At 57.5% G+C, this 20,986-nt stretch overlaps 2 protein-coding genes across 8 annotated transcripts in view; both read right to left on the bottom strand.

The window, feature by feature from the left end:
• The window catches only part of LOC102052239 (protocadherin alpha-C2-like), a 96,995-nt gene extending 85,614 nt beyond the window's left edge, over positions 1-11,381 (bottom strand). For 2 of the 7 annotated variants that reach the window (XM_055718116.1, XM_055718115.1), the window contains exon 1: positions 7,081-11,381. In XM_055718116.1, the coding sequence (XP_055574091.1) occupies positions 7,081-9,537 (2,457 nt within the window). In that variant the 5' untranslated portion in view covers positions 9,538-11,381. Of the gene's footprint in view, positions 1-576; positions 7,059-7,080 lie in introns of those variants that run through there. The other 5 variants (XM_055718109.1, XM_055718108.1, XM_055718110.1 and 2 more) reach the window with 4 other exon arrangements.
• Positions 11,382-13,934: 2,553 nt separating this feature from the next.
• Positions 13,935-20,583, bottom strand: LOC129736696 (protocadherin alpha-2-like). The gene has a single exon (XM_055719432.1). It carries the CDS (start codon positions 18,349-18,351, stop codon positions 15,742-15,744), a length of 2,610 nt encoding a protein of 869 aa, XP_055575407.1. The 5' UTR covers positions 18,352-20,583; the 3' UTR covers positions 13,935-15,741.
• Between the last annotated feature and the right edge of the window lie 403 nt (positions 20,584-20,986).

Genomic DNA, 20,986 nt, shown 5'->3' with positions numbered 1-20,986 from the left:
TTTCAGTTTCTGATAACTGGCGACACCCACCAATAGGCGAGCTACTCAATCAATAAAACCCGAGCAAGATTTTGCGCACATGAACACGGTAGTCAACAAAACAAACTTAACCACACCTCGTTTCAGAGATACGTAGTACCCTAATTACAGTCATCCTGAGGGAGCTACAAAACTCCTGGATACACCCCGGCTGTTTTCACGAGTTTTGTGACACTAAAAAAAGGGAAATAAAAGATCCGTCAACACCTACTAATGCCACTTGAGGCTAAGTGTGTGCAAGGGTAGTATCTTACAACGCTAAGAATAAGTTTAACCATAACGTCCTACGCAAGAACAAAGAAAAGGAGATATGAAAATTTTGTGAGGCATCCAGGTATTCAAACAATTAAATTCCTAGGGCGCACACACGAGTCTAACATGGCTAGATCAAACAGAGGTAAAAGACTAAGGCTTCCTTGTACAATCATAACCACATTATTAAAAAAAGGCGCATTAATAAATAGATGATCCGTGACAAGAATCAGGAAAACACAACTACCAAAGAGAGAGGGGGGAAACACTTCCGAATGCACTTACCATGCCAGAAGCAAATAGGGAGACAGACGGCTCCTTCCCGGCACAACCGCTTTCTGATGCGGGGCCGGGCGGCGGCGGGAAGTTGGGGCTGAAAACCATCAGGTCGCTCTTGCCCGCGCCGTCCGTCACGCACAGGCTCCGGCTCTGGCGCTGCGAGTACGACCAGCTCCCCACCTCGCTGGCGCACACCAGCGTCGCCGGCCCAGGCCCCGACAGCACGGCCGCCCGCGGCGCCCACCGCGACGCCCCGTACAGCACCACGGCCAGCAGGAACAGGCTCGACACCGCGCAGATGGCCACCACCAGCCACACGTTCGTCGACGCCGCCGCCGCCGCCGCCGCGTCGCCCTCCGCGCCCGCCGCCGCACGCAGCCCCGGCCCCGGCCCCGACGAGCCCGCGGCCGCCAGCGCCGCCTCGGCGCCCTCCACCAGCGACACGCTCAGCGTGGCCGTGACCGAGCGCGCCGGCTCCCCGTGGTCCCGCACCACGATGACCAGCCGCTGCCGCGGGCCGTCCGCCTCCTCCAGCGCCCGCGCCGTGCTCACCTCGCCGCTGTACAGCCCCACGCGGAACGGGCCCTTCCCCCGCGGCTCCCACAGCTCGTAGCGCAGCCACGCGTTGTAGCCCGAGTCCGCGTCCACCGCGCGGATCTTCGCCACCACCTGCCCCGCCGGCGCCCCCCACGCCGCCCACGCCCACAGCGCCCCCGAGCCCGGCCCCGACGCCGCCTCGCCCGCGGCCCCGGGGCCTGGCCCGCCGCCGGCAGGAGGCAGCAGCGCCGGCGCGTTGTCGTTCTCGTCCACCACGAAGAGCTGCACCGTCGCGTTGCCGCACAGCGGCGGCTCCCCCGCGTCCACCGCCCGCACCTCGAACTGCAGCACCTGCAGCTCCTCGTAGTCCAGCGGCTGCAGCGCCCACAGCCGACCGCTCTCCGCGTCCACCGACACGTAGCTCGACGCCGACCGCCACACCCCGCCCGACACCGCGCCGCCGCCGCCCTCCGCCACCGAGTAGCTCACGCGCCCGTTGCCCGCCTCGTCCGGGTCCCGCGCCCACAGCCGCGCCAGCTCCGCGCCCGCCGCGTTGTTCTCCCGCGCCAGCACCGTGTACACGGCCTGCGCGAACGCCGGCGCGTTGTCGTTCACGTCCGACACCGGCACGCGCACCCCGCGGCTGGCGCGCAGCGGCGGCGCCCCGCCGTCCTCCGCCCGCACCTCCACCTCGTACTCCGCCACCCGCTCGCGGTCCAGCGCCTCCCGCAGCACCAGCGAGTACGAGCCCGCGAACGTCGCCACCAGCCCGAACGGCGACGCCGGCCACACCGCGCACCGCACGCGACCGTTCGCCCCCGAGTCCCGGTCCGACACGCTCAGCAGCGCCACCACCGTCCCCACCGCCGCGTCCTCCGGCACCGGCACCGACAGCGACGTCACCCACACCTCCGGCGCGTTGTCGTTCACGTCCAGCACCTCCACCACCACCTTGCAGTGACCCGACAGCGGGGGGGAGCCTTTGTCTCTCGCTTCTACCGTTATCTCGTAACTATCCATTTCTTCGTAGTCTAATTTTCCTCGAAGTCTGATTTCTCCTCTGTTTTCGTCGATAGTGAGCATTTCTTTAACTTTTGTCGTGACGTGCCTACCAAATAAATACATAATATTACTATTGAACCCTTCGTCCAAATCCGTGGCACTGAGTGTGAGTAACACAGAACCAGGTTCTGAACCCTCTAAGACTTCCACTTTATATACCGACTGGTTGAACTGGGGCGCGTTGTCGTTCACGTCCAGCACCGAAATCACCAGCTCCACCGTGCCCGTCAGCGGCGGCCGGCCCCCATCACTCGCCGTCAGCACCAGACGGTGCACAGCCACCGACTCGCGGTCCAGCGGTTTCGTTAAAACAAGAGCCAGAGACGCGCTCTGGTCCTTATTCCCCTGATGTTCAAGAGAGAAGTGCTCGGTGGGGCTGAGCGCATAGGAGAGCTGCGCGTTGGCTCCGATATCTGCATCCGACGCGCCCTCCAGCGGGAACCGGGACCCCGGCACCGAAGATTCCGCGATGTTAAGGGCTTCTTCGTTGACAGGGAAGAGCGGGGCGTTGTCGTTGATGTCGGTGACCTCCAGCTCCACGTGGAAGACGCGCAGCGGCCGCTCCACCAGCACCTCCAGGCGCAGGGCGCACGGCGCGCTCTTCCCGCACAGCTCCTCCCGGTCCAGCCGCGAGCTCACCACCAGCGCCCCGCTCGCCCCGCTCACCTCCACGCTCGCCCGCCGGCCCTGCGCCACCAGCCGCAGCCGCCGCGCCTCCGCCTCGCCCGCCTCCAGGCCCAGGTCCTGCGCCAGGCGGCCCACCACCGTCCCGGCCTTGGCTTCCTCCGGCACCGAGTAGCGCACCTGCCCGCCGCCCAGCGCCCAGGCCGCCTGCAGCACCAGCACCCGCACCGCGGGCGCCCACCACACGCCCATCGCGCCCGCCGCCCTTCCCGCACGAGCCCCGCTGCTGCCCGCCGCCGCCCGGCTGCACGCCTTAAGGCCTCCCCGGCAGGCGCGGGGCGCTGCAGCCGCTCCGCCGCCGCACCGGGCCGGGCAGCCTGCCGCACCGTGCCTCCCGCTAACGGCAGCTGTCACAGCAGCTCGGGGCGGAGCTGCCGCCCTCCCGCCGACTCGCAGCCAACAGCGACATCTGGTGTCCGAGCGCGGCCCGCAGCGGCGCTCCGCGGCTGGAAAGCCGGGCCGTGGCTCCGCCCGCTCGAATGACAGGCTCCGCCATTCCCCTTCAAAATAGTCCCCTTCGTCGGAAACGGTGGTAGGCCCTTCTCTTCTCTCGCCGTTTTTTTCCTCTCTCTTCTCTCTTTTCTCTCCTGTCTGTGCCTCGCTTCGTTTTTCACCCTTTTCTCCCATCTCGCTTTGCTTATCTGTCTTCTGTGTCCTCTTCCTTTTCTCTCTTCTCTCCTTTCCCTTCTCATTTCGCTTTTATATCTCTTATCTCTCTCTCCTTCTTTTCTTTCCTCTCCCTTCTGCTTTGCTTTTCTCTCTCTTCTCTCTCCTTTCGCTTCACTTTTCTCTTCTTCCTTCTCTCTCATAAAGGCACTTTAGTAAATATGTATTTCCCAAAACGTTTCCAAATACCTACATTAATCCAGGAATCACACCTGGGCAAGGTCTTCACCAAAAAAAGCCTGCCCCACTTCCGATCTTCTGACTTCCTCTTCCTTACACGTTGATGAGAAGGCAATAACTCAGTTTCTTAATTTATTTCTTTCTTTGCAAAGAGAGTTCAGATGCTTTCACTAGAGATGATCTTGAGATTCGCTAGAGATCATTTGATCTTCCATCCATGGAAAGTACTCGGGTCTCCAGAAGACATAGATTCACACGGAATTTCTTGTGTCTAGTGCAGCAATTTGCTAAATTTCCTACTTTTTCATTACTTTGTCACAGTGATGTTGCTGAGCAATCACACACATTCTCCTTGGGTTTGATAAAGTAAATAATAGAGCGAGGCCAGAATGGTTTTGCCTTTTGAAGTACAGGTCCAACCTGAGAAACCATCAATGCATACAAATTCCAAAGATTTTCAATTCATCAGTGACTCCCTAACTCTACGTGTCAGTCTAAACATAATTCACATGGCACAAATCCTCTCTGAAGGGTGAAATAGCTCAGGGAACCTGCACACTCTAGTAGTCTTTTTGTGTCTTGGTAAAGTATTTCTAGTATGTTTTATTCCTCATTCATACCTGCACAATGAATGACATGTTCTTTCTTACCTTTTGGGGCAGGTAGGCACTCACAGGACAGCAAAACAATGTTCCCACTACTGATGGAGATGAGTCACTGCAGGGTACAGTACAGTCATCCACCCATGATATAACTGAAGCCAAAACAAAAGTGTTGCGCCACTGCTCTGGCAAGGTACAGTCTTACATGTTCCCAGGCTCCACCTCCATCCACTGACATAAACAGATCAGGGACCCTTCTCTACACAACTACAGGCACTTGCTGTTACCCTGTCATGCAGGCCAGGCAGCAACACAAACCAGATGATTTCACACAGTAGTGAGTTGCTGGTTCTACCACAGAAGCATCAATGAGGCAACAGGATGTCAAAACAAAATTAAGATACCAAATGCTAAAAAAATCTAGGTAGGTCTGTTGACAGGTCATCTTTAATCACACATGATGCTATTTTAACAGTTGTCTTGATTTATTTCCAGGTCTCCGTTGTCAGGGCCAAGCTCAAGGATCACTATTCACCATGTCAGGGAAGCAGGGCTGGAAAAACAAATAGTTTTTGTCCAGCCTCTCAGTTCCCTCCTGTATTGCCAGCATTTCTCTTTCAAATTCTATGAAGATGGAAACAGAAATTGCACCTGAAACCTCACAGCATTCTCTCGAGGTAAACCTCATCTTAAGTGACTGTAAGATGGTGAACCACAGTGATCGCAAGGTCCAAAAAAGTCTGAAATCAAATAGTCAACACTATTTGGTTGCATGACACTTGCTCACAGTTACTGATATATCTCCTGAGAAAGGCAAGCTAAGCCACGCTATCCACAGGGGACTCAGGAGTTTCAGGTGTCATCCCAGTTCATAGTCACATGAGCATCATAAAGCATATACAACATGAGACACAAAGTAACAGTTTATTTTAAAAAGCACTCTCAGGAAGGGGCGGGGGAGGGGTGTGGAGAAAAAGAAAGAAATGCAAAGCCTACCACTGCAAGGTACATAGAAGTAGCAGAGTCAGGAATTGTAGGTGAGGTGCCTCTACAAATATATTCGCCCACTAAAAAGAAGTCCTCTAGCAACACATCTTGCCTAATATAGCACTATGGCTGCACGATTTTCACACCTACCTTGGTTCATGCTCTTCTGCTGTTAAGTACTTTGTGTTAGAAACTACATTTACATCATACTCAGAACGAGGCAACATGAAATGCTTCTACTATCTTTTCCATGTCCATAGTAATTCTGTACAACTTCACAAACAAAAAAAAAATATATACCACACCAGGTGAAGAGAGAAGAACATGGAGTACCAACTGTGAGACCTTGCAGGATCTCCCTTTCAAAGGAATATAAAAAAGAAGGACAGACTTCTGATTAAGGAAAGAATGGAAACCAGCACTTCACAGCAGGCAAAAGCAAAGAATTCACTACAACTGTCCTTCGTGCAAGATAGGAAAACGCACAAAACTGAAGACAGTCGATACAAAATGAAAAAAGGGTGAAAGAGGCACTTAGAGTTGTGATTAACTACACAGATGGCACGAAAACTAAACCTGATAATATCAGCAACATCATAAGGTCAACACTGCAGTCGGTCAGAGATCTTTGCCAGGAGCCACACCATTTAATAACTCATTAAAACATCACAAAAAAAGTAATGGAGAGTGATGTAACAAAGGCTACAGGAGACATTACCCTACCTAGCAGAGTTCAAATAGAGGTCTGTGGGACTAAATGCAGAAAGAGTTGATGACCTCGAAGAACTAGGTGGGAAAATGGCAAAAGACTTTCCATACAGCACACTGCAAAACTGAGCAAGTGAAGGAAAAAATGCAGCTTCAACAGAGACAATGACTGACTCTGAAATGATGCATTTGGCAGAGGGAAGACAGTGACATCAATGTATCAGCTCCATTCTTGTGCCAATCAAAAGGGTAAGACTGTGAAACCACAGAAAAAAACTTCATTTCATCGAGCTTAGTGGAAACAGAAGGTTCACCAACACGTTGAATATTTATTGTAGGTCCTCCCCTTCTCAAGACAGTGAGAAGACAGGACACAAGGAAGAGTTTCAGAGGTGGCCAGCAGGATAAACAAAGATTTAGGACAGCTTCTGTTTGATGAGCATTTTTTCATGTTAAAAAATATAAAACTATAAGGGAATTCAACAGAGAGCTTCAAAGCAGAAGAATGTATTATGAAGTACTATGAAGTATGACAGGGAATAAAGACATGAAAAACTAGATGGGATAACACAGCAAGAAAACCCACCCAATAGCAAGATGTCCACTTGTGAGGATGAGTTTGGACTGGAGAGTTCCACACATCCTTTAAACCACAACTTTTGTTCTCATCTCCTTATTCAAGTAAGGCTTCTCTACAAAAAGATACGAGGTGCTAACGAAAAGAGCAACCTACCCTGTCACACCACAGACACATATAAAAGAGTAAATGTTCATGTGAAGCTACTAGCACTGAGGACGTGACACTATAGAAAAGGGGTGCAGAACGAATCCAAGCAGTTCTGATCCTCAGGAAAAGCAAAAAGAGGCATAAAAAAACCTGTAGTAGTGTAAAAATTACAGAACTAAGAAAACAGCAGTGAAACTGCAGTCCGAAGTTACAGAGTAAAGACCGCCTAGTACCGATTGCGCTAAGGCACCGGGGGCTCAGCCCGGCCACCGCCACCGCCGGCCAGGGGGGCGGGCGACAAGGGCGACAGAGGGGCAGGGGCGTCGCGGAAGGGGCGGGGAAGGGGGGGGCACTGACCGTGTCCAGCAGAGCGGGCGGCTCCGGCTGCGTCTCCTTCGCCGCGGGGCCGGGCGGCGGCGGGAAGTTGGGGCTGAAAACCATCAGGTCGCTCTTGCCCGCGCCGTCCGTCACGCACAGGCTCCGGCTCTGGCGCTGCGAGTACGACCAGCTCCCCACCTCGCTGGCGCACACCAGCGTCGCCGGCCCGGGCCCCGACAGCACGGCCGCCCGCGGCGCCCACCGCGACGCCCCGTACAGCACCACGGCCAGCAGGAACAGGCTCGACACCGCGCAGATGGCCACCACCAGCCACACGTTCGTCGACGCCGCCGCCGCCGCCGCCGCGTCGCCCTCCGCGCCCGCCGCCGCACGCAGCCCCGGCCCCGGCCCCGACGAGCCCGCGGCCGCCAGCGCCGCCTCGGCGCCCTCCACCAGCGACACGCTCAGCGTGGCCGTGACCGAGCGCGCCGGCTCCCCGTGGTCCCGCACCACGATGACCAGCCGCTGCCGCGGGCCGTCCGCCTCCTCCAGCGCCCGCGCCGTGCTCACCTCGCCGCTGTACAGCCCCACGCGGAACGGGCCCTTCCCCCGCGGCTCCCACAGCTCGTAGCGCAGCCACGCGTTGTAGCCCGAGTCCGCGTCCACCGCGCGGATCTTCGCCACCACCTGCCCCGCCGGCGCCCCCCACGCCGCCCACGCCCACAGCGCCCCCGAGCCCGGCCCCGACGCCGCCTCGCCCGCGGCCCCGGGGCCCGGCCCGCCGCCGGCAGGAGGCAGCAGCGCCGGCGCGTTGTCGTTCTCGTCCACCACGAAGAGCTGCACCGTCGCGTTGCCGCACAGCGGCGGCTCCCCCGCGTCCACCGCCCGCACCTCGAACTGCAGCACCTGCAGCTCCTCGTAGTCCAGCGGCTGCAGCGCCCACAGCCGACCGCTCTCCGCGTCCACCGACACGTAGCTCGACGCCGACCGCCACACCCCGCCCGACACCGCGCCGCCGCCGCCCTCCGCCACCGAGTAGCTCACGCGCCCGTTGCCCGCCTCGTCCGGGTCCCGCGCCCACAGCCGCGCCAGCTCCGCGCCCGCCGCGTTGTTCTCCCGCGCCAGCACCGTGTACACGGCCTGCGCGAACGCCGGCGCGTTGTCGTTCACGTCCGACACCGGCACGCGCACCCCGCGGCTGGCGCGCAGCGGCGGCGCCCCGCCGTCCTCCGCCCGCACCTCCACCTCGTACTCCGCCACCCGCTCGCGGTCCAGCGCCTCCCGCAGCACCAGCGAGTACGAGCCCGCGAACGTCGCCACCAGCCCGAACGGCGACGCCGGCCACACCGCGCACCGCACGCGACCGTTCGCCCCCGAGTCCCGGTCCGACACGCTCAGCAGCGCCACCACCGTCCCCACCGCCGCGTCCTCCGGCACCGGCACCGACAGCGACGTCACCCACACCTCCGGCGCGTTGTCGTTCACGTCCAGCACCTCCACCACCACCTTGCAGTGACCCGACAGCGGAGGGTTGCCCTGATCTGTCGCATCCACTTGCAGGCGATACAGACCAACATCCTCAAAGTCTAAGTCACCTCTAACATGGATCTCTCCGCTGTTTCTGTCGATCCCGAAAACCTCTCTTCCATCTTGAGGGAACAGATTCTGGAGATAATACCAGACGTTCCTGTTCGTACCCTCGTCCAAATCGACGGCGTACAGCTTGATCACTGAAGTTCCGCTTTCAGTGTTTTCCGGCAGCTGCACTTTATACACCGACTGGTTGAACTGGGGCGCGTTGTCGTTGGCGTCCAGCACCGAGATCACCAGCTCCACCGTGCCCGTCAGGGGCGGCCGGCCCCCGTCACTCGCGGTCAGCACCAGACGGTGCACAGCCACCGACTCGCGGTCCAGCGGTTTCGCAAGAACCAGGAACAGGGACTCACCGTCCCCATCGGCTTTTTGCAAATCCAGGGCGAAATGCTCGTTGGGGCTGAGCGCATAGGAGAGCTGCGCGTTGGCTCCGATATCTGCATCCGACGCGCCCTCCAGCGGGAACCGGGACCCCGGCAGCGTGGTGAATTCCGCGATGCTGAGGTTTTTGCGGGCGGCGGGGAAGAGCGGGGCGTTGTCGTTGATGTCGGTGACCTCCAGCTCCACGTGGAAGACGCGCAGCGGCCGCTCCACCAGCACCTCCAGGCGCAGGGCGCACGGCGCGCTCTTCCCGCACAGCTCCTCCCGGTCCAGCCGCGAGCTCACCACCAGCGCCCCGCTCGCCCCGCTCACCTCCACGCTCGCCCGCCGGCCCTGCGCCACCAGCCGCAGCCGCCGCGCCTCCGCCTCGCCCGCCTCCAGGCCCAGGTCCTGCGCCAGGCGGCCCACCACCGTCCCGGCCTTGGCTTCCTCCGGCACCGAGTAGCGCACCTGCCCGCCGCCCAGCGCCCAGGCCGCCTGCAGCACCAGCACCCGCACCGCGGGCGCCCACCACACGCCCATCGCGCCCGCCGCCCTTCCCGCACGGGCCCCGCACGGCTCCCCGCCGCCGCCCGGACGCGCCGGCTCTGCTGACCGCACCGCGCCGCGCCGCCCCCCCCGCGCTCACAGCCGGGCTCTCCGCCGCACCGGGGCGGAGCCGCCGCGCCGCTCCGCCGCCGTTCCTGAGCCTGCAGCGACACCGTGTGCTGCTCCGCCGCCTCGCACGCTCCCCGACAGCGACCGCGGACCCGCGCCGGCCACCTCCCCGCTCGCTCGCTCGGCTGCTCCTCCCGCCTCTTCCTCTTGCTGTCCGTCTCCTCACTGCCTGCCTTTGGCTTGCATGCCTGCCTTCCTCCTCTTCCTCCTCTTTCTGACGTTTCATTTCGTACGGTCCCCTTCTTTCTTCCCACAATTCCTTTTCTTCCCTTCTCTTGCCTCGTTCCTTTCTTCTCTTTCTGCTCTTTTCTCTTTCCGCCTGTTCCGCCTCCTCCTTCTCTCCCTTATCCGTTTCGTTCTTGCCTTCCGTGCCCTTTCCTTTACGCCCCTTTCCCTTCTTTTTCCACCATGCCCCCTCCTTTACCCCACGCTGGCACATCGCCAGTCCCCTCACCGCCGCGGCGGTGGCCCTCAATGCCGGGGCCATCAGCGCTAATTGCGGACCATCAGCGCTAATTACCGGCCACCGGTGCCGGAGAGAGGGACACTAACCAAGGCGGAGGCTGTTAGGGACCGAAGCCGTTCAGCGTCTACAGGTGATGTCGTCCCGTGCTGGACATCTTCTCATCAGCCCTTCCCTTCTTCCTTGCTTTTTACTCCCATAGTCTCCTTCCTCCTCTTTCACCTTCCTTCTGCGATACTCCTGCAAGGTAACATCGGCGCGCCCTGGTCATCTGCTTAAATGGTTTCTTCGTCATTCTCGTCTTTGTCATCTTTCTTCCTTCCTTCCTTACTTCTTCTCTTCCTCTCTTTCCTCCTTTCGTTAGCTCTCCCTTTATGTCCCTCCCCGCCTTTCTGTGTCCAGCAATCCAGAGCGATCGGGCACGCTAATAAACTCATCCATCTTATCATCCTTTATCTTCTTTCTCTCTGTTGCTTGCTTCGTTCTGGTTTCCTTCACTTTCTCTACATTTTTCCTTCCTTCCTGCTCTTCCTCCTTCTCGTCCCTGTCCTCTCTTTGTCTCTTCCTTGGCTCCTTTACCAGTATCTTTTCTAGATGACTACATCACCTTCACCCCATGCAGCACGGACATGCCCTAAGGCATGAGCTCCCATTCCTCTTCCTCCACCTTTCATCAAGCCTTGCACAGCGCCTTGGAGCACCCAGGATGCCGAGCTCCTCACCTCCATTCGGCATGCAGAGATAACGGCGGTGATGCTGGTCATCTCCCATACCATCTCTTCCTTCTTTCCATTCTTTCTCTCTTTACATGCTTGCTTCTTCCTTGCATACAGTCCTTTCTCTCCCTCCTTTCTCACTTCCTCTCTCTTCATCTTTTTTCTTTTTCGTCTGCTTTTCCATCCCCTCCTGTTTCTTTTTTTTTACCTGACCTGCCCTACCCTTGCTTCCACATTGCTGCTTCCATATTTGTTTCTTCTTTTCATTTTTGCCTTTAATAAAATGTTTTCTACATGCCTACACCACGCTCGATATCAAGGACGAACATACTTTTTCACAAGAGCTCTCATGACTCTTCCCTTCTGCTCGCCAGCCATCCGGGTGGGGAACGTCATTCCTGCTTTCCTCCAGTCTACGCAAGACAGGGGGGCTTCCCCTTCACCATCTCTCACCTTCAGGAAGGAGGACACACTCTGCAGCCCCAAGTCCTCTCAAGGAACCAGCAAACAACACAGCAAGGCCATCACATGGCAAAAACAGCTCTGCCACATCAGAACACAATCCACCGCCATCAGAGACAAAGGCCCAAGGCCCAGGTACTCAGACCTCCACGAAACTGGCTCCAAAGAGTTCAGGAAATCCAGGGCAGTCTTCCCTTCGGGAAATCCAGCCCAGCAAACAATCCTCCAAGACGGCTGAAAAAGCATGGCGCAACCCCAGCTCCCAAGCACTCTCCCTGCACCTCGATGAAGAGCTGGTTTTTTTTTTTCCAGCTGCTCACCATGTGTCAAGCCCTTGCCTCTTCTTGCAGGCAGGCACGCACTGCCAGAACAACACTCCAAGAACCTTGGTACCCATGAACTCCATCATTAATGTGAGCCATGCGTCACTCAGCCAAACAAACGCCACGAAGGGAAGACCACAGAGGTTTGGATATGAAATCCCATCTATGCTAAACACATCCACTCCCAGAAACGCACTGGGGTCCTCCCCATCTGTCCTTCTGCCATCGGCTCATGCTGTTCCTGCAAGCAGCAGTAGCAGGAACAAAAGCAGGTGGCGGTGCTTTGCTGTCCAAACTTATAGGCATTACGATCCAGGACACATTTGGTTGACCCAACATGAAGGTACCACAGCTGAACGGGAACAAAAGTATCTCAAACACAGCCTCTTTAGGTACAAGAAACTCACCTGTAGAATTCGTGGTTGCTTCTTCTGGAAAAGAAACATTTTCAGGACAGGCCATTTGGCTCCGAGAGACATTTTACCTTACAATTAACAGTGATTTCTGTCAAGAAAGAAACTACTATGGTTCTCTAAAAGCTTTGAAACCGCTCAACAGTGCGCAGTGCTCCATTATGTACTGCTATCACAGCGGAAGCAAGAGGGAGACGTGAAAGCCAAGGACATTCTGTGAATGTCAACCCTCGCTCCAGAGAGTGGGAAAAGAAACATCTTACACTGATGGCCAACCACCCAAATATCTGCAACCTGACAGCTGCAGAACTCAGCAGGCTGCATCTCACCAACCATTACCAACACACTGCCAATGAGAGAGAAGAAAAACACAAAAGGGTGGGAGGTTTTGGTAAGAGCAGAGAAGGAAACCAAAGGGACCCATTTCACTGTACTGAAACCCAAGGACTGCACACATCTTGAATAGAGAGAGAACTTCTTCTCCTGCCTAGCAAGACTCAGAGCAGAAAGATAACACAGACACATTCGGTGAAGGGTGGCTCCGTGACCAAAATGTGCAAAATTTTCCATTTGAGCAGTAACATTCCATGTCAAAAGAAAGGAACTAAAGGCATGTCTATCATGTGACTTAACAATCAGTAATACCACAAAGATCACCAGTGCCTTACCATATGTGGAACTTCTGGAGGTCCTGAGAAGGTTGTGGGAAAGTAGCAGTGTGTGCTGGGAGTCTTCTCAAGGATTTCTACTGGAATATACTCTGTCCTGTGCCATGGCAAATGTCATCTCCAGGGCTGAGCAGACATTCTCCAGTCCTTCCACAATGACACAGGCCGTGTTCAACCCAGCATCTCCATTCCCCCCAGGCAAACCTCCTCCCCGCTCAAAGTCACCCTCACCCTTAACACATGACCAGGCCCTGCTCGGTGCCACTAGCAGGATCACAACTACAAGACCCAGATACTGCTCTAACCCAACACCACGCCCCAGCTCTAAACCCCACTCTGAGCACAACCCAGGCGTTTGCACATCCTCACCTTCCCTCACAACTGGCAGAAAGAAACTATGGAGGAATGCAAAGCCACACAGTGCCTGGCAGACTCTTCCCAGACACATGAACTGCACCCAGAAGCCTTCTGCCTTCTCAGCAATCTCCAATGGAAACACCACAGAGCTGCACGTTTTTAGAGTGTCTGTGATTACAGCTGGGACACCTCAGATCCCACTCTGCAGGGATTCTATTCCTTGAGAGAACCACACCAAAGGCTGAAACGCAAGCACACCCAAAATATCAGTTGGGTGGGAGAATTTCCACGACACAACACCAGAGCTGTGCTGCTGTGCTGCTGTACAGGGTTTCATGTCTACGTGCACGTATCAGAATGAGTCAACACTGGCAAGAGGACACACCATCTCTGCTGAGACCAGACGAGCAGGGAAAGTTGAGCACCCAAAGCCACACACACCTCCTTACCTCCCTGTTAAAATCCTGCCTGAGGAGGATCGAGGAACCAACACGGCAACATCAATGGCTGTGGAAACTCCTGTAGATGACCACTATTACATAAGGACAGCAGACGGAATCTGCCTGGATGCTTTGTGCTTTTTCAGCAATTTCATATAGAAATGGAGTTCTTAAGGATTCTGTGATTAGAACTCTGACACCTCTGATCCCACTCCGCACAGATCTTATTCTTGGACAGAACAACACCAGATGCTGAAGCGCAAGCAATCTCACCATGTCAACCGGGTGGGGGAATTTGTGCCACCTAAACCCAGAGCTGGGCTGCTCTGCAGGCTTTTCTCTGAACATGCACACACCAGAATGAGCCGTGCGTGCAATGGCACTCCACTCACACACGTTCCTACCAAAGCCAATGTGCAACTGCACAAGCAGGGGAAGTCAAGACCACAAAGGTTACATCCACCTCATCACGTGCCCTTACAAATCCTAACTGAGGATGACCACGGAACCACCATGGCAGCATCAGCGGTGCGGAATCTACTTATAGATGAAAAACAGCACACAAGGACAGCAGGTTGAAGCACTAACCTCCCACAACACCCTTCCCAAGACAGCAGTGAAAATGTTCATCAGACAACATTCAGCAGTCTGCATTTCATCGCCTCTTACCAACACTTTGCCTATGTCAGGCAGGCAGCAGCACCAGGGACACTATGGTGTGGCATCTTCAGAACCTCAGACAACTCTATTGGGTCTGGCTGAGCCTCACAGCAGCCCTTATAATGCTGTGCTTCTGTTGGTAGATAGAAAGGCAGTGGTAAAACACCACTGTTTTGACTACTGCTGAGCAGTGCTTGCACAGCACCAAAGCTGTCTCTCCAACCTTTCCCCACACTCTCACCAGAAGGCTACAGGTGGGCAAGATCTTGTGAGGGGACATATCCAGGGCACATGACCCAAAGTGACCAATGGCATATTCCATACCATATGATGCTTGCTCAGATATAAAAGCTAACAGAAAGGAGGATGATGGTGGGGCATTACTTATTTATGATATTTCTCTTACAGAGCAACCACTACTCCGAATGAGGGCCTGCTTCCTGGGAAGTGGCTGAACATCCCCTGCTGACTGGAGGTAGAAAATAACACCTTTTGCTTTCCTTGGATTCCACATGTGCGACTTTTGATATTGAAAAGGACAGGCCCTACTCAGTGCCACTGCCACATTCACTTCTGGGACATGAAAGAGTTTCCTTTTTCACTTCAAGGCTCAAACCTACTTTTGCTTACCCTTCCCATCAATGACAGCAACATTAAGAACATATGAAGGCATCACACACACACAGGGTCAGGCAGATACTTTACTGATGACTCCTTATCTTGGACCACAAGTGGGGTTTTTTCAGCTCGTTTTCTCCCTGTGTTTGACTGTAGATAGGAATGACACAGTAGTTCGAGGAGGCACCTGGCATCCAGCCAAGGACAACACACCACAAGGATATTGTGGGCATCTCAGTAACACACACTGTCTCAAGATCCAGATGGCCTCCATCTCCAGGCCCTTGGAGCCTGGGAAACAATCATCTTTAAAAGAATCCTTTATGGCCATCCTGCCCCGTGCTTTCCTCTAGGCATCCTACATTCCCCACTCTGGGAAATGCATTATCAAGACAAACACATCATCTCCCATACTTATCATCTTATAACATAGCCTACAGTCTTCCCAAGGATTACTAGTTCCTGCAGGCAAGTCTTCCCACTGCACAAGGTCATCTTTCATGGCAGGACATGGTCCAGGCCCTACTCATGCCACTACCACATTCATCTCTGGGACATGACACAGTTTCATTTCCAACCTCAGGGCTCAAACCTACTTTGGCTTACCCTTCCCATCAATGACAGCACCATGAAGGACACAGAAAGGCATCACACACACAATAAGGGGCAGATGCTCTACTGCGGACTCTTCATGCTCGGCAATGCCTCAGCCAGCTCAGATGGAAATGGGGCAGCCCTGGGAGCAATACTCTTCCTAAAGGTCATGTCGCAACAGCTCTAAACAGCAATGGCGTTCATTCCAGCCTCTGACAGAAAAACCCAAACGCTGATGGGCAAACCTCAGCTGTGGACAAGAACTGCTGCAGGGTGCGGCCAGATCTTCATTCCTCCCGTACCCCAAGAGTCAAGGGGCTCCGGCAAGGACACAAAGGCAGGTGCAACGGTCCCGTCAGGAGCCTCCAGCACCTGCCCAGCGACCACCACCCTCGGGCATCGGGGGCTGAGCACGGCCACCGCCACCGCCGGCTAGGGGGGCGGGCGACAAGGGCGACAGAGGGGCAGGGGCGTCGCGGGAAGGGGCGGGGAAGGGGGGGGCACTGACCGTGTCCAGCAGAGCGGGCGGCTCCGGCTGCGTCTCCTTCGCCGCGGGGCCGGGCGGCGGCGGGAAGTTGGGGCTGAAAACCATCAGGTCGCTCTTGCCCGCGCCGTCCGTCACGCACAGGCTCCGGCTCTGGCGCTGCGAGTACGACCAGCTCCCCACCTCGCTGGCGCACACCAGCGTCGCCGGCCCGGGCCCCGACAGCACGGCCGCCCGCGGCGCCCACCGCGACGCCCCGTACAGCACCACGGCCAGCAGGAACAGGCTCGACACCGCGCAGATGGCCACCACCAGCCACACGTTCGTCGACGCCGCCGCCGCCGCCGCCGCGCCGCCCTCCGCGCCCGCCGCCGCACGCAGCCCCGGCCCCGGCCCCGACGAGCCCGCGGCCGCCAGCGCCGCCTCGGCGCCCTCCACCAGCGACACGCTCAGCGTGGCCGTGACCGAGCGCGCCGGCTCCCCGTGGTCCCGCACCACGATGACCAGCCGCTGCCGCGGGCCGTCCGCCTCCTCCAGCGCCCGCGCCGTGCTCACCTCGCCGCTGTACAGCCCCACGCGGAACGGGCCCTTCCCCCGCGGCTCCCACAGCTCGTAGCGCAGCCACGCGTTGTAGCCCGAGTCCGCGTCCACCGCGCGGATCTTCGCCACCACCTGCCCCGCCGGCGCCCCCCACGCCGCCCACGCCCACAGCGCCCCCGAGCCCGGCCCCGACGCCGCCTCGCCCGCGGCCCCGGGGCCCGGCCCGCCGCCGGCAGGAGGCAGCAGCGCCGGCGCGTTGTCGTTCTCGTCCACCACGAAGAGCTGCACCGTCGCGTTGCCGCACAGCGGCGGCTCCCCCGCGTCCACCGCCCGCACCTCGAACTGCAGCACCTGCAGCTCCTCGTAGTCCAGCGGCTGCAGCGCCCACAGCCGACCGCTCTCCGCGTCCACCGACACGTAGCTCGACGCCGACCGCCACACCCCGCCCGACACCGCGCCGCCGCCGCCCTCCGCCACCGAGTAGCTCACGCGCCCGTTGCCCGCCTCGTCCGGGTCCCGCGCCCACAGCCGCGCCAGCTCCGCGCCCGCCGCGTTGTTCTCCCGCGCCAGCACCGTGTACACGGCCTGCGCGAACGCCGGCGCGTTGTCGTTCACGTCCGACACCGGCACGCGCACCCCGCGGCTGGCGCGCAGCGGCGGCGCCCCGCCGTCCTCCGCCCGCACCTCCACCTCGTACTCCGCCACCCGCTCGCGGTCCAGCGCCTCCCGCAGCACCAGCGAGTACGAGCCCGCGAACGTCGCCACCAGCCCGAACGGCGACGCCGGCCACACCGCGCACCGCACGCGACCGTTCGCCCCCGAGTCCCGGTCCGACACGCTCAGCAGCGCCACCACCGTCCCCACCGCCGCGTCCTCCGGCACCGGCACCGACAGCGACGTCACCCACACCTCCGGCGCGTTGTCGTTTATGTCCAGCACCTCCACCACCACCTTGCAGTGACCCGACAGCGGGGGGGAGCCTTTGTCTCTGGCTTCAATACGAAAATTAAATACACTGACGTCTTCAAAGTCCAGGGCGCCCGTTAGACGGATCTCCCCTGTTATCGGATTCACGGTAATCACATCTCTTCCACTCGGGGGAATGAAATTGGTCGCAGTATATGTCACTTCACTGTTAACTCCCTCGTCCGGATCCGTGGCGTTCACCCACGCCACCAGCGTCCCCTTGGCAGCGCTCTCCGGCAGCTGCGCTTTATACACCGACTGGTTGAACTGGGGCGCGTTGTCGTTGGCGTCCAGCACCGAAATCACCAGCTCCACCGTGCCCGTCAGGGGCGGCCGGCCCCCGTCACTCGCCGTCAGCACCAGACGGTGCACAGCCACCGACTCGCGGTCCAGCGGTTTCGTTAAAAGAAGATCGGGTACTACATTTCGATCATTCGGTTTTTGCAAATCCAGGGCGAAATGCTCGTTGGGGCTGAGCGCATAGGAGAGCTGCGCGTTGGCTCCGATATCTGCATCCGACGCGCCCTCCAGCGGGAACCGGGACCCCGGCAGCGTGGTGAATTCCGCGATGCTGAGGTTTTTGCGGGCGGCGGGGAAGAGCGGGGCGTTGTCGTTGATGTCGGTGACCTCCAGCTCCACGTGGAAGACGCGCAGCGGCCGCTCCACCAGCACCTCCAGGCGCAGGGCGCACGGCGCGCTCTTCCCGCACAGCTCCTCCCGGTCCAGCCGCGAGCTCACCACCAGCGCCCCGCTCGCCCCGCTCACCTCCACGCTCGCCCGCCGGCCCTGCGCCACCAGCCGCAGCCGCCGCGCCTCCGCCTCGCCCGCCTCCAGGCCCAGGTCCTGCGCCAGGCGGCCCACCACCGTCCCGGCCTTGGCTTCCTCCGGCACCGAGTAGCGCACCTGCCCGCCGCCCAGCGCCCAGGCCGCCTGCAGCACCAGCACCCGCACCGCGGGCGCCCACCACACGCCCATCGCACCCGCCGCCCTTCCCGCACGGGCCCCGCACGGCTCCCCGCCGCCGCCCGGACGCGCCCGCTCTGCTGACCGCACCGCGCCGCGCCGCCCCCCCCGCGCTCACAGCCGGGCTCTCCGCCGCACCGGGGCGGAGCCGACGCGCCGCTCCGCCGCCGTTCCTGAGCCTGCAGCGACACCGTGTGCTGCTCCGCCGCCTCGCACGCTCCCCGACAGCGACCGCGGACCCGCGCCGGCCACCTCCCCGCTCGCTCGGCTGCTCCCCCCGCCTCTTCCTCTTGCTGTCCGTCTCCTCACTGCCTGCCTTTGGCTTGCATGCCTGCCTTCCTCCTCTTCCTCCTCTTTCTGACGTTTCATTTCGTACGGTCCCCTTCTTTCTTCCCACAATTCCTTTTCTTCCCTTCTCTTGCCTCGTTCCTTTCTTCTCTTTCTGCTCTTTTCTCCTTCCGCCTCTTCCGCTTCCTCCTTCTCTCCCTTATCCGTTTCGTTCTTGCCTTCCGTGCCCTTTCCTTTACGCCCCTTTCCCTTCTTTTTCCACCATGCCCCCTCCTTTACCCCACGCTGGCACATCGCCAGTCCCCTCACCGCCGCGGCGGTGGCCCTCAATGCCGGGGCCGTCCGCGGTAATTGCGGACCATCAGCGCTAATTACCGGCCACCGGTGCCGGAGAGAGGGACACTAACCAAGGCGGAGGCTGTTAGGGACTAACTCCGTCGGAGTCTACAGGGAAGGTCGGTGTGTGCTAGTCATCTACTTTATCGGTTCTCTTTCTTTCTCCTCCTTGTCATCTTCCTTCCTCAATTACTGCCTTGCTCCATTTCTTCCTAGCATCTTCCTTTATTTCTTTCTGGTTTCCACTTCTCACTCCTTCTTCCTTTCCTCCGTTCTCTGCTCAACGCATTTCTGGGCACAGCAATAGCCTTGGTGACATGTTAATAAACTCACTAACCCTTTCCTCCTTACTCCCCCTCTTCTTTCCTTTGCATGCTTGGCTATTGCTTGCTCTTCTTGCTTGTCACCGTTCCTTCCTTCCTTCCACTCTTTTCTGTTTGTCTTCTTTTTGTTGTCCTGACCCTCCCTCCCTTCTCTTCTCCTTCTCTCTTTGACTCTGCTTTGCCTCCTTAACCAACAAGTTTCCTGTATGATTACACCACCCTCCACATCGAGCACGGACTTGACCTTTGGCATGAGCTCTCACTCCTCTTCCCTGACGACTTCCACCTCTCCAGACCAGAACAACCTTCCTGCTTTCCTCCAGTCTCCTGAAGACAGACTGCCCCTGCACCTCCCGTTCTGGAAGAAGGCCGCACTCCACAGCCCCTGTCCTCTCATGGAAGAAAATCCACCACCATCTGAAGCACAAGCTCAACGCTCAGGTACTTCGACATCTCTGCAGAAAGGCTCCAGTGAGCCCAAACAACCCGGGGGACACTCTCTCTCGGCAACTCAAACCCATCAGAGCCCAGTATACTAATTCTCCAAGAAAGCTGAAAAAGCATGGGGCAAACACGGCTCCCAAGCATTCTTCATACACCTTGATGAAGAGCTGTTCTTCTGGCCTCATTTTCCACATCCACGCTGAAAGTCAAGCTCTTGCTTCTCCTTTCAGGCTGGCATGCTCTGCCAGCACAACACAGCAAGAACCTCGGCACCCAGGGGCATTAGTCCCCATGGAATACCTCTCGCTCATTAGCACGACCCACCTGTCAAAAGCCACAAAGTTAGAACCATGGCATTTTCATTAGAACATCCCCTCGATGCCAAACACATCCACTCCGAGAAACGCTTTAAGGTCGCTCCTCCATCTGTACTCTCTGTCACTTGCTCACACTGTGCCCAGAACCAGCAAGAAAGGAATGACAGCAGGCAGTGCTGCTTTGCTGCTCCAATCAAAGCAATCACCGAGTCCAGCTCCCAATCCATCCAACATTCAGTCCATCCAACATGAAGATACCATGCCTATACAGGAACAGAAGTACAGCTGTCTCTCAAACTCACGAGTGACTTACCTGTAGCATCACTGGTTGCTTCTTCATAAAAGAAACATGTTTAGGGGAGAGGAACTGGTTCTAAGGGGCACTTTGGCTTAACATCATGAGAGATTTCTCTGGAAGGTGGATGGGACATAACGAGCCACATTCTGCAAAAGCCTTGAAATCACTGGGCAGTGCACAGTGCTCCCTTATGCACTGTGATCACAGGGGAAGTAGGAGGGACACCAGAAAGCTACAGACATTCTCCCAGCGTCAAGCTCAGCTCAGGGGATTGAAAAAGCCATTCTCGGCACTGATGGAAAATTACCCAAGTATCTGCCACCATCTGACAGCTGCTAGAATTCAGCATTTCATCTCCACTGTTACCAATACGCTGCCAATGTGAGAGACAGAAAAACAAAAGGGTGAAAGTTCCTGATAACAGCAGAGAAGAGAACCAAAGAATCCCATTCTATGTTGTATTGAAACACAAGAGGAGAACAACAGGGCACAAGGATATGCAGAACATCTGGAGGCCCTGAGAGGATCCCAGGCAATTAGCACTGACTGCAAAGCATCTTATTGATGTTTTCTACTGTCATCTTCTGTCTCATGCCCTGGGAAATGGGTTCTTCACCTAAGCAAACATTCTCAATACTTTC

This window comes from Falco cherrug, chromosome 8 (assembly GCF_023634085.1).
Source record: "Falco cherrug isolate bFalChe1 chromosome 8, bFalChe1.pri, whole genome shotgun sequence".
NCBI lineage: Eukaryota > Metazoa > Chordata > Aves > Falconiformes > Falconidae > Falco > Falco cherrug.
This window is presented reverse-complemented; position numbering and strand designations above follow the sequence as displayed.

Coding starts and splice junctions, on each gene's coding strand:
- LOC129736696 (XM_055719432.1), bottom strand. CDS start 18,351: ATGGGCGTGTGGTGGGCGCCCGCGGTGCGGGTGCTGGTGCTGCAGGCG.